Consider the following 12,029-nt stretch of genomic DNA (forward strand, 5'->3'; position numbering starts at 1 on the left):
AAATCCAAGAGAGGACATAATTGGCCTTGCTCTTTCAATGTGTATGATGGCCCTCTGTCTCCCCCATCACTCAGCATAATGCTTGCCAGCAAGGGCGTCTGGTAGCTAGTTCTGTCAGTGTTCTCCTCCAAGTGTGTTGAAGCGTCCAGTAATGTAGCTTTAGCAGGAGTGATGGGGTGGTGCATCACATTTTGGAGGAAGCACTAATGCACAGTCAACATGGCAGTATTTTGGATGTATACACTTCTGAAATGCCACTTAACATCTCTAATACATTATTGACAACAGACTGGCTGACATTTCCCCAGTTCCTTGTCTAAAGGAGAGAAATCCCACATATCATAATGCACTGAACATGACAATATTTTGGATGTACTAAATGTGCTCAAGATGATTTACACCTCACAAAAATTTCAAAGGATGACGTTTTACAAAAGTATGTTTTTGCAGCCTTATTCATGAGCTGAAACTATACAGATATACAAAACTTTGTTTGAGTTGCTTTTAGAGACATATATAGACCCCACACATAACCATACAAAAGACAAACAAAATAACCTTTTGACTTTTGTTAAAAAGAGTTGCTGGGACACGATCAGTCACTGTGATTGTCAACACGTCAGTGTCAGAGACCACAGTGATTGCTCAAGTGAGTTCAAGTCGCCTGCAAAAATTGAACAAATAATGTCGCATTTGCACCATGTGAAAAATTACACATTTACTAATATACAGTTAAATCGTGCAAGGGGTGTAAATTGTATTTTTTTTTACAACCACACAATCAGGGATATATCCAGAAATTTTGAAGAGCTGTTGCTCTAACCTGCAAAAAGTTAATTTTGTTCATTCTGAGTTGTAGTGTGATTTCATATGCAGCTTTTCAGTCCAGTGTGTACTGAGCTGAGCTATGTGTAGTGGCCGTGTGTGTGGTTTCCATCTTTAGGGTAAACACAAACCTCTTGGGTGTCTAGTTATTTGATTGACTGAAATGTTGTTCTCTTTAACCTGTTCAACCTTTTCGCACCTTTCTGCATTTCTTTGTATTTTGCATGAACACAAGCTCTTAAGACAGTGTGGAGTTCTGTCAGCCGCACTGATTGGGATAATTACCGCCTAAATTCCTGCGGCCCCTGCTCTTCCTCCGCTGATTCTTCTTCCTACCACTGTTTCCTCTTTTTCTCCTAACCTCACTGGGTTGTTGTGTCCCGCTTCAGTTGGAGCACAGCTCCACAGAGTCAGTTCAGTTCAGAGACAGCACAGAGTCAGTTCAGTTCAGGGTTATCACAGTATCAGAATTTCAGTGCTGACACCAAGTGTACTATCTTGTATGAACTAGGGTTCAAAATGTTTACTGTGACAAAACATTAAAAACATTCATCACTGAACAGCAAATGTGTATTGGATTGCACACAAAAAAAATCTAAATTTAATGTCAGATTTTTTTAATTCATTGTAGAATGAAAAGAATTCATTCTTTTTTTATCAATGCGAATCTTAAAGTCCAGGTAAAATACTATGTCATCCTGGTGGTAGCTTGAATTTTTGCCAAATTATAGTATTGAAAAAGCATTGAATGTTCAGTAGTAATTCAACTCATTTCATTTCTCAACTCAGTTCATTTCAGTTCACTGGGCTTAATTAGCAACACTGATCACTGCAGTATTGCCAAAGCACTAGCAAACTATATATAGAAGAACATTATTGCTAATATTGATTTATATTAAATCAGTTCCTCTTGACCTCCTTGCTTCTTTTACTCTTTTCTCCTCTTTCTTGTTCTCGTCTTTCTCTTTCTTTCTTTTGCCTTTATCTCTTTTTCTTTTTCCCTTTTTTACTCTCATAGCCAAACTAATGAATGAAAAGCACTGAAGAAAAATATCTTTAACTTTAGGCACTTTAAGAATATAGATGTAAAAAGCTATTTAAGTGGGCAGTGTTTATTGGCTCAGAAAAATACTAATATTTGAATGAATAGAAATGAAAGAGGACACCCTGCTGTCCTCCCTTCCTCTCTTTCTCTTCTCCGCTGCCCTTTTCCACCCTGCTGTCCTCCTCCACCACCTGTCATTTGTAGTCCATCATATGAGGCGTCATTTAACTCCAGCTAAAACCCCGTCTGCACTCCACTCTGAACCATTGTGTGTGTGTGTGTGTGTGAGTGCGCCATAGAGTCTGATGGATGTGTCCTATTGAGCGTCCCTTCTTGCCCCCCCTATTTTACGCTTACTTTGAGGAAGACGCGTCTCTAAAAGATGAGCGCAAAGCCACTATGGGGATTAAAGGGAAAGTGTCTCACTTGTTTGTTGAAAAAAGAAGCGATAGAGTGTGTGTGTGTGTGTGTGTGTGTGTGTGTGTGTGTGTGTGTGTGTGTGTGTGTGTGAGTGTAGGTGAGTGTGTGTGTGTGTGTGTGTGTGTCTTCAGCAGGCCAAGGTGAAGGAAAGAAAAGCAAAAGCTGACAGCTAGCATGTAAACAGTGACTTTGGGGTGTGCATTAGCACTTCCGCTAGCGGGTAGATTCACACACGCACACACACACACACGCGCACACACACACACACACACACTGGCAGTAGAGGTCAAACTGTCTGCGCACTGCTGTGAAACAGAAGAGTAGACGAGAAAGTGTGCAAGATTTTTTGGGACAGATAAGCGATCACATCGCTGCTGTTTCCAACAGCTATAAGCTTGCTGCTATTAGAAGATAAATTCACACGCACACATACACAGACATGCTGGCTGTAATCCAGCCTTTCACGTGAAATATTTATAATACTGTTATTTATAAAAATAGACAAAACAATGCAAATTCAGGCCTCAAGCTAGCTAATATGGCTTTTAGCTTTTAGTGTACTTTAGTCTATTTTTATAGATAACAGTTCAGATGGGCAATAGGACAGTACTTATCGTTACAAAGATAATACTATAACACTATGTCACAATCCACAAATTATAGATATAGATAGATAGATAGATAGATAGATAGAGACAGACAGAAAGAAAGAAAGAAAGAAAGAAAGAAAGAAAGAAAGAGAGGGAGGGAGGAACGAAGGAAGGAAGGAAGAAAGAAAGAAACACAGAAAGAAAGAAAGAAACAAACAAAGAAAGAAAGAAAGAAAGAACTTTACTGATCCCAGAGGGAAATGTCAGATCCTGGAGGGAGACTGCTGATATGAGCAGTCCTTAGGAACACTGACCAATTGCATGTTTCCTACAAACAAAGCATAGTTAGTCCTGTTTAGTTTAATGCAGTGTAAATCATTGCATTCATTTTGTGGCACTACTGGTTCTTTTTTGATTATTCCAGCTGATCAGACTGAATATTGTTGTGAAAGTACATCAAACCATTGTGATCTCACGTTTTTGCTATGTTAACAACCCATAGATAACAGTGTGTCATACAGTGCCAGAAATCAAATCAGTGTGTCTATTTGAGATCACTCAATGCAGTTTGAGGCACGTGTGATGATGTAGGCATGTAGTTGTACAGTATCAATTGGTGGGTGTAAGCTTCCATTACTTTTTTCGTATATTAGCCTCATAGTTTCAGTGCAAAATTAAACAAGACACCACAGTCACCAGATATGTCTTGGCTGATCGACTACATTTAGGGTAAGGCAGGAACTTGGGGGAAATTTTGATTTGTTTTTTTAAAAACTATTACTTAAAAAAATTTTCTCCGTCTGAGAAGAAAATGTGACAGACCACATTTGATGACTTAAGACCATCCATCAGTGATTGTGTTTCAAAGCCTGCTTCATAAAACCTCATAAAGCTCACGCATCTGTTCAGTCCATCTACAAGGCTCAGCAGTAGTTTGGGGTGTAAGAGAGAGGGGTCATGACCTCTGGGGGTCAGGAGGCTTAAGTGAGTGTAAGTGAGTGTTATTGGGCATGTCAGGGGGCAGCTGGGGGCAGGAATATGAGCAAGGGATGAAGAAAGAGTGCACCGTGACAAATGGCCGTCTGCAACTTGGGTTACACACACATGGCAGCAAAACAGAGCTGTGTTAACAGAGATGTCATGGAGAAGAGCCATGAAGACTTACGGCTGTGTGTGTGTGTGTGTGTGTGTGTGTGTGTGTGTGTGTGTGTGTGTGTGTGTGTCAGTAAAATGGTCCTTTGTGCATTATTCAAAATACATAGCTACTTATATATGTGTAATGCATATGTGCCCTTTTTCTTACATACAGGTTCTTACATATAAAATACTGTGCCTTGCATGTCGGAGGACACACCTCATTTATTTATTTCCAGTCAAAATTAACATTAAGCATGTGTGAGGGTAAAATTGCTGTCTCCACAGAATGAACCATATTTTACATTTTATTTGTTTTGGTTTTGTTTCTCTTCTAATAAAATCCCATCTTTAAAGATGGAAGAGGAATTTGTGTGTTGTAATTTAGTTTCAATAGATTGGAAGAGGCATTTGTAGTTTTTAATTCAATTCTAATAGATTGTTCTTAAGCATGACCGGTTACCATGTTTCCACATGCAGTTTCTTCTGTGCTTAAAACAGAGATTATGATTATAAAGGATGTATTTTTTTAATCTCTAAAGACCTTTGAACTTTTTTATTTTTTATTGTTGTGTGTAGTTTATATCTACACACTTCTGATGATATAATCTCTGCTTGAACATAATGGAGTTAGGTACTGATGTGGCTTTTTGGCCGTTCTGCATTACAGGTTAGTCTTGCTGAGATTTGTGTACTATCTGCCGGTTTTGTTGGATTATTTATAGCAAGCTGGGCTTTCTCTTCTCAGACGGCCAGTTTGCGCTTTTGAAGTTGTCTCTCTGGTGGATTTGCTGCATTTCTCTTTAAAAGAAATTTCTCTCAGACTAATGGTAGTCGCAGCTTGTCTTGTCTGTGTGTGCGTGCGTGTGTGTGTGTGTGTGTGTGTGTGTGTGTGTGTGTGTGTGTGTGTGTGTGTGTGTGTGTGTGTGTGCTTAGTAGCAGGAAAAAAGTTACCTGAAAGTAAACTTGATTTATTGTCACTTCATTATATCATGGAATTCATACATTATTTATAAGTAATTACATAATTACATTAGCGATCATACTTGCATACATGCATTTGCCTTCAGCTTACATTTTATATTGACAAGCTTTTCCTTTTTAACTCTACTTTTCTGACTTTTTAAATGTTAAAATATGAACAATATTGTAAAAATGTAAGGATTTTTTTTGCACAAAGTAAGATTGTACACAAAACATTAACAATTTTCATCAAATTTAAATCACAATAATGCCTCTTCCACTTACAAACTTAAATATTGTAATGATTTAAAGTTCAGAATCTGCGTTTCCTCACAGGTTCTCTTAAGCTGCGAGGGAGAAATAATTAAACCACATGAAGTAGTTATATAACATAGCAGAGTTCTGAGAGCCAGAGGAGTGTATACTAAACAGGGGATTTTACTACCTACAGCACTGTAGCAAAATAATATTTAGGGCCAGTTTTAACAGGGATTGTGTGTGCATGATTGAGGATTCTGAAGTTTGGATACTGCCTGTGGTTTGGCTGGAGAATAGATGTATCTTTGTCTCTTTGTTTGGGTGGTAGCCCATCTGGAGACTTGTGTGTGTGCAAGTGTGTATTTATCTCTTTGTGGATCCCAAATCCTCTCAGGATGTTGAAACCATGAACCTTTAGTGGTTTTGTGGACAATAGAGTGCTCTCCATGAATGAAAGTTTCCCCTTTTGCACCAAATATTGTCGATCAGCTGTATCTAACAAGTAATGCAAACTGATATCATGTTATAAAGGAGGAAGAAGGTCTGTCACTGGTTAAAAAATGTACGAGGAAGTTCATAACACCCTTCAATAAAAGTCCCACCCTTCAATAAAATTAGCCTTTTGGCTTGCTGGTAGTGCCACAAATGGGAAAGACTCACCATTGTTGTTGAAATATGCATGATAGCTAGAACAAGCTGAAAAAAACATGTTTTGTGTTTTATTTGAGCTGTATGCTACAAAATATTTACACTGATTTTCTCAGTGATTTCAAATATGTTTTTGAAACATTAATGCTGCTTTCAGTTGCAGTTTTAGTTTCCATTCACAGATTTAGAAGCCTGGTCTTGTATAAGTGTATAAGTGATAATAACTGACCAGGGATGCTGCCAAGATGGCTGTTAAGTAGACAGATTTTCCTTTAGTGACTTTGCTTATATCCATCCAGTTAGCATTAACATGCTGAAATCATCACATACTAGCTTCAAACTGTGTTAAGTTGTTAAGTAATCTCTAATAAATTTGCTTATGTGGCTTCTGACAGTGTACAACACACTGTTATTTATAAACATGGATAGAATGATACCAAACAACAATGGAAGCTAATAAGCCAGATTGGGATGAGAAGGGGCAGACTGGGTTAATCAGAATTTTTTCCTAAGCTTTCACTTTAAAGTTAGGATTGGGTTTGGTAGGGGACAGCATTTACACACACACACACACATACACTCATTGTCTCTCTCTCTCTCTCTCTCTCTCTCACTCTCTCTCTCTTCTGCATGGAGTCTCTGAGAAACGCCCAGTGGCAGGATGTGTTCAGAGTGATCAAATCACAGCAGATCCATTCTCATCTCTGACCCTGTCGCCTACAGCAAAGAGCCACACACGCATGCACACACACACACACACACACACACACACAAACACACACACTCTGTGCTCTCTTTACCTCTCTCTCATCACTCTGTCTGTGTCTACTTCTCTCTACCTGTCTTCAACACAGACACAAACAGCATCTTACCGTGTGTTCTAGCATAGGTTAGAGGGGATGTATATTATTAACGCTGTAATGTGCACAGTAAAAACATATGGCACTTTAAAAACATTGTTATAATAAGTAATTCAATTGACTTTAAATCAGTTCTTTAAGCTGTAATAAAGGTAACCAGGTAAAGGTAAAGGTAATCCAAATCTCACTCAAACTTCAGACTCTGCCCCACCTCCACTCCCCATTGTTCCAGTGTAGGGCTGTACATTAGCACATTTATACTGTTGACTGCTTAATGTGATTTATTCCTGGAGAAGTGTAGGCATGTACATTATTACATTAGCACTGTCCGTATCATTGCATTGTGCATGCCTTTCTCACTTAGCACCATTACATGTAATGATGTAGGCAACACGTGACGTACAAATCAGTCACAATCAGTGGGAGGTCTCAGAACAGTGTGTTGATTTCTAGCCACATGTGGACTCGACCTTTTTTGGCCAAAAAGACATTTGGCATTAAATTGTTGGTTTGTTTGAAGTATACTGCAAGCTTTAGTGGAAAGTGATCTGGAACCTTAATGCTGTAGTAATTCCTGGCAGTGGTGTATGTGTGTGTGTATTTATCTTTTTATTGGGTCTAACAATGCTCAAAAATTGATAAATCCACCTCAGGGAGATATGAATTTTTACTGGCTGTGGGGATGTTAGTCCGGTTGTAAAATTTTCTTTCCAAAAACCATAGCTTTTATTAGAAAGAAGTAAAAGGGTTGCTGGTTGAGATTAAGGTGTGCTATGTGGAGTATAACAGACAATACACATACATACAGACCTGAATATTGATATATTGCTATGGGTGACAGAGGAAGAATGAGAGAGAGAGAGCATGAGATAGAGAGGGAGGTTGCTATGTGGGTCATATACTCACATAATGACACACTGGCAGTGTTTGGACTGCAGGAATGATGGAGTGGGGGGGCAGTAGGTGCCCGTGTCAAGTGGCATCACTATAACCTGTCACTTCTCTGAAGGATCAGACAGTGGAGAGAGAGAAAGAGAGAGAGAGAGTATCAGAGTTGAAAGAGAAGGAAACGCCCAAATGCACAGGCCACTAGAAAAGGGCTAAGCTGAGGAAAATGCGCCTGTCACACCACGGCTCATCTACCACTTTGACACCGGCCTGTGTGTGTCGTTGGTGGCCTGTGCATGTGTGACAGTGTTAAATTTGAATTTTGTGGGCCAAAAAACAAAAAGTCATCAATAACTTTTGGAAACAAATTCTATAATATCCACATTGATTCTGACAGACTGTAATACACTATGTGTATGGGCCATATTGGCTTTTGTTGTTTTGCAGGAACATAAAATTATGATCAGATGATATAATGGTCAAATTAATCAGATAATGGAATGCAGTTTGTAGATTCCAAGTCATACAGAGTGTGCCTGAGTGCCGGACTGGATGGGTCCTGTCCAGTTTAACCCCTTTCTGTTAGCCCACTCAGGCCTTCCACTGTGCTAAACAGCAGTAAAGGCATGCTGTGTAAATAACACATGGCTGGCTTTTGGAAGGAGCTGTTGGGTGTGAATCTCCCACTGTTTCATCCCATCTGTGATAAATGAGTGAAATTTACTTTTTGGCTTATGCAATTGTTCACTCTTATCTCCCTTTCCCCTCTCTATGGTTAAGGTTATGGTTAGTAAATTGAATTGACTGATTGGTTTTAGATGAACGCATTACCCTTATACACTGAATGGAACCATGTTCTTTCTTTTTAATTTGAGCCATTAAATCATAAACAAACTACAGAAAACACTACAGGGTGATTAGGAGATCTGTTCAGCAAGCAGCATAAACTGCACGGAACAAACTCAACCACCACGTCAGGTTTGGCCAGACGTCATATTTGTGTGGTCACAATATGCAAAATAATTAAATGCACAGAGATATACAGAGATGTTCTGGTTAATGGTGTCTGTTGCTTTGACTGCTATGAATCGACTTACTATATTAAGCAAAATCAATGTATTGAAAGGTTTAACCGAGATTACAAGAACGTGAATTCTGCTTGATGTGAAGGGAAGTGCAGGTTAGTTTTGAAAAAGGTGTGCAGTACTCTGAAAAATTATAGGGATGTTAATCACATTATTTTGTGTAGTGAATTACAATTAATTGCATTTATGTTATACCACTTTAACACTAGAAATTGCTTATTTGATTTCTGACATGACAAAGAAACTGCTTTGATAGTAATTACTACTGTTTTTAGCTGTGCTGTTTAACCTTTTTAATAGTCAAAGACTGTTTCTTGAACTTGAAAAACAAATACAGCTACATGCTTTCCTTTAATTAGTACATTGAATTAAATGGTGCATTTAATATCTGTGACTTAAATCTGTCAGTTTGGTTTACATGAATAACATTTTACATCAGTGCGAGTCTTGCCCAGCAAAGAAACCAAAAGACAGTAATTGTATTGCTATATCATGGGCTGTTGTGGGCTGGAGGTTAGAGAACCAGCCCTGTAACCAGAAGTTTGCTGGTCCGATCCCCTCGGCTGACAGTCCATGACTGAAGTGGCCTTCAGCCAGGCACCTAACCTCCAGTTGCTCCCTGGGTGCTGTGGATAGGGCTGCCCAGAGCTGCGGGCAAGTGTGCTCACTGCCCCCTAGTGTGTGTGTTCACTAGTGTGCATGCATATGTGTGTTTCACTGCTCTGATGGGTTAAATACGGAGGTCTAATTCCACTGTGTGCAAAACACAGTTGGCAAAAAATGGTTCTGTTATATTTATGTGCAGCAGACTGACACATGTAAATCATGCAAATTCAAAGCGTCGTTTTTTTTTTTTAAATTATTTAATCTAGAGAAAAGCAGAGGAAGGAAGCATGAATTTAAAGCTTGTATTAAAAATTCAGAAAAAAGTTATTATGCATTGCAGGTTCATAGCAGAGTCATTAGCAGTAGACATGCGGTAATCAGAACTGAAAGAAAGAATTGCTCTTCAGTAATGAAGCATCTACTGCTGTTCATGATTTCCATTGCTTGGAATGCTGCTGCAGCCTAGTATGAGGCATCCTACATAAACCCAAGGGCACATTTAAGAGCAATTACAGCACCAGAGTGCTCAAACCTGGCCCTCTAATCATTCCAGTTGTACGTTTATATATGTAGGCAAGCGTGTGTGTGTGTGTTACAACGGTTGTTCCATTCATCAGGCCCTGAAGCAGGCAGCACTCAGACAGCTGGTGAACAGTTAAACCCATCATCACCCTGCCGTAATGTCTCCCAGATGTTGCCCCACAAAAAAAGCACATCTATACAAACGCATTTACTTAACCATCGCAATTAATTACCAAGAACAGCATGTGATTCCTCCCAGTGATTCCCATTCTTTCATGCCATTGGCTATTCTCACTGTAAATCTTTGTCTGCACATACTGACCACCCAATTAGGATCTGCAGAATAGGGGATGGTATTACAGTTCTTTTCAATAAGGATTCAAAATGCGTCATTCACTGAAATTGTTCACAGATTTGTTCAATGGTGAAACAGAGCTTGGATCTAAACAGTTCTAAACACTTCAGCGAGCTACAGTTTAAAATTGGAGCCACATAAGTGTTTGAGCTACATTTTGAAAATATATCCTAAAACTTCAAATGTTCGCATTCATTTTGTAATATTGAGTCAAAAGTGGCTCATTATGTTGAAACTAGATTTTTGGTCAAATACCAATTATTGGTTTCTCATCAAATAAAGTCTGAACTATATCAACATTATTGTGAAATTGAATAATTAGACTTGAAGCTTGTAAACATAGGACGTTTACTACCTTTGAAAGAAAGCTGTGTTTAGTCAGCTAGTTTATCTCTAAAGGTAGTGAAGTGGAAATTACGTTGTTTATTCTCTGTCACACTTGTCTTGCCTTTATTGTACAATTGGCTAATGGTATATACTCACTAATCTTCCTTAAGCATACCATTGGCTAGCCTTGCTTTTAGCTGATTGTTCTTTTAATATACCTTTAGCTATTCTTCTATTAACATACCATCTGCTAACCTTTCTTTGGCATATCATTGGCCAGTCTTCCATTAAGTATGCTATTGACTCATCTTTTGATTGTGCTAATGTGACACTTTTGATTGTGCTAATGTGCTAACATTGCTACAATTGGCTGATCTTCCTTTAGCATACCATTGACTAACCTTACTGTCTGTTTGTGTTTCAACAGAGCAAGTGCCCTGTCAGCAGCAGCAGGGTCAGTCCCCGCTGCCCCCAGCCCCTCCTCCTCATAAGCAGCAGCCGTTGGTGACGGCTCTGAACCACAGCTCAACGAGCCGGCGGAACGCCAGCCCGGCCCCACCGGCCCCTCCACCCGCAGAGCTGCCCACCACACCCGAGTCCGTCCCGCTGCAGGACAGCTGGGTCCTGGGCAGCAATGTGCCGCTGGAAAGTCGGTGAGATATACACATCAATGCATGCATACAAATCCACTCAAATACAGAGTAAAGTCAAAAGTTTGAAATCACCAGTCAAAAGTAAAATTAGCATTTCCAATAACATGTAAGACAAATTTGGTGTCAGATAAACATACAAAATGATTGTAGTAATACTAAGGGTTCTATATACTAGTCAAATAGTCAAAGAACAATCCTGAAATACAGCAGGAGGAGAGAACAGAAATCACTTCTTCTGTTAAAGCCCAAAATACTTTATACGTATGGAAGTATAACACAAGGTGAAACTAATTCCACTGTGCTGTGTAAGTAACATAACTAAGTCAACTAAGTTGAAATACAGGTTCATCAGACAGACCAGGTGGGTTTCGAGAACCGCAGACTCTGATAGTAAAGGGCCATTTCAGTGACATATGAAAAGGCTGATCACAGAACGTTTAGCATGCTGTTGACGCAAGTAAAATAAACTTGCTTTAAATGAAATGAAGTACACACAAAGATTTCTCTGTCGTTTGCTTTTTACAGCTTGAAACACTTTTTTTTTTTGAAAAACAGTATGGCGTGAATGTATTCTCATTAAGCAGCTAGACCTGTATCTCACCCTGAAAGGCTTACAGGTGTGTGGAGATGGGACTGCTTGCTACTAGCAAGTATGGTAACTTGTTTGATTCCCATTGGGTTGATAAAACCAGTGCATGTAAGTGTGGATGGCAACAGCCAGGTTTAATTCTCTGAGCAGTGAGAATTAATTAATTAGTTAATTAATGTGACTCAACAGTAAGAGCTAAGCACTAATAAACATTGTATTGACTGTATTGTCCAGAATAGTGTGAAATATATTGTTAACTAA

At 39.1% G+C, this 12,029-nt stretch overlaps 1 protein-coding gene across 14 annotated transcripts in view; it reads left to right on the forward strand.

The window, feature by feature from the left end:
• Window positions 1-12,029, forward strand: part of tenm3 (teneurin transmembrane protein 3) — a 628,014-nt gene that overhangs the window by 433,716 nt on the left and 182,269 nt on the right. For all 14 annotated transcript variants that reach the window (XM_037538774.1, XM_037538773.1, XM_037538778.1 and 11 more), the window contains one exon: window positions 10,954-11,179. In XM_037538774.1, the coding sequence (XP_037394671.1) occupies window positions 10,954-11,179 (226 nt within the window). The remainder of the gene's footprint in view (window positions 1-10,953; window positions 11,180-12,029) is intronic.

This window comes from Pygocentrus nattereri, chromosome 5 (genome assembly GCF_015220715.1).
Source record: "Pygocentrus nattereri isolate fPygNat1 chromosome 5, fPygNat1.pri, whole genome shotgun sequence".
NCBI lineage: Eukaryota > Metazoa > Chordata > Actinopteri > Characiformes > Serrasalmidae > Pygocentrus > Pygocentrus nattereri.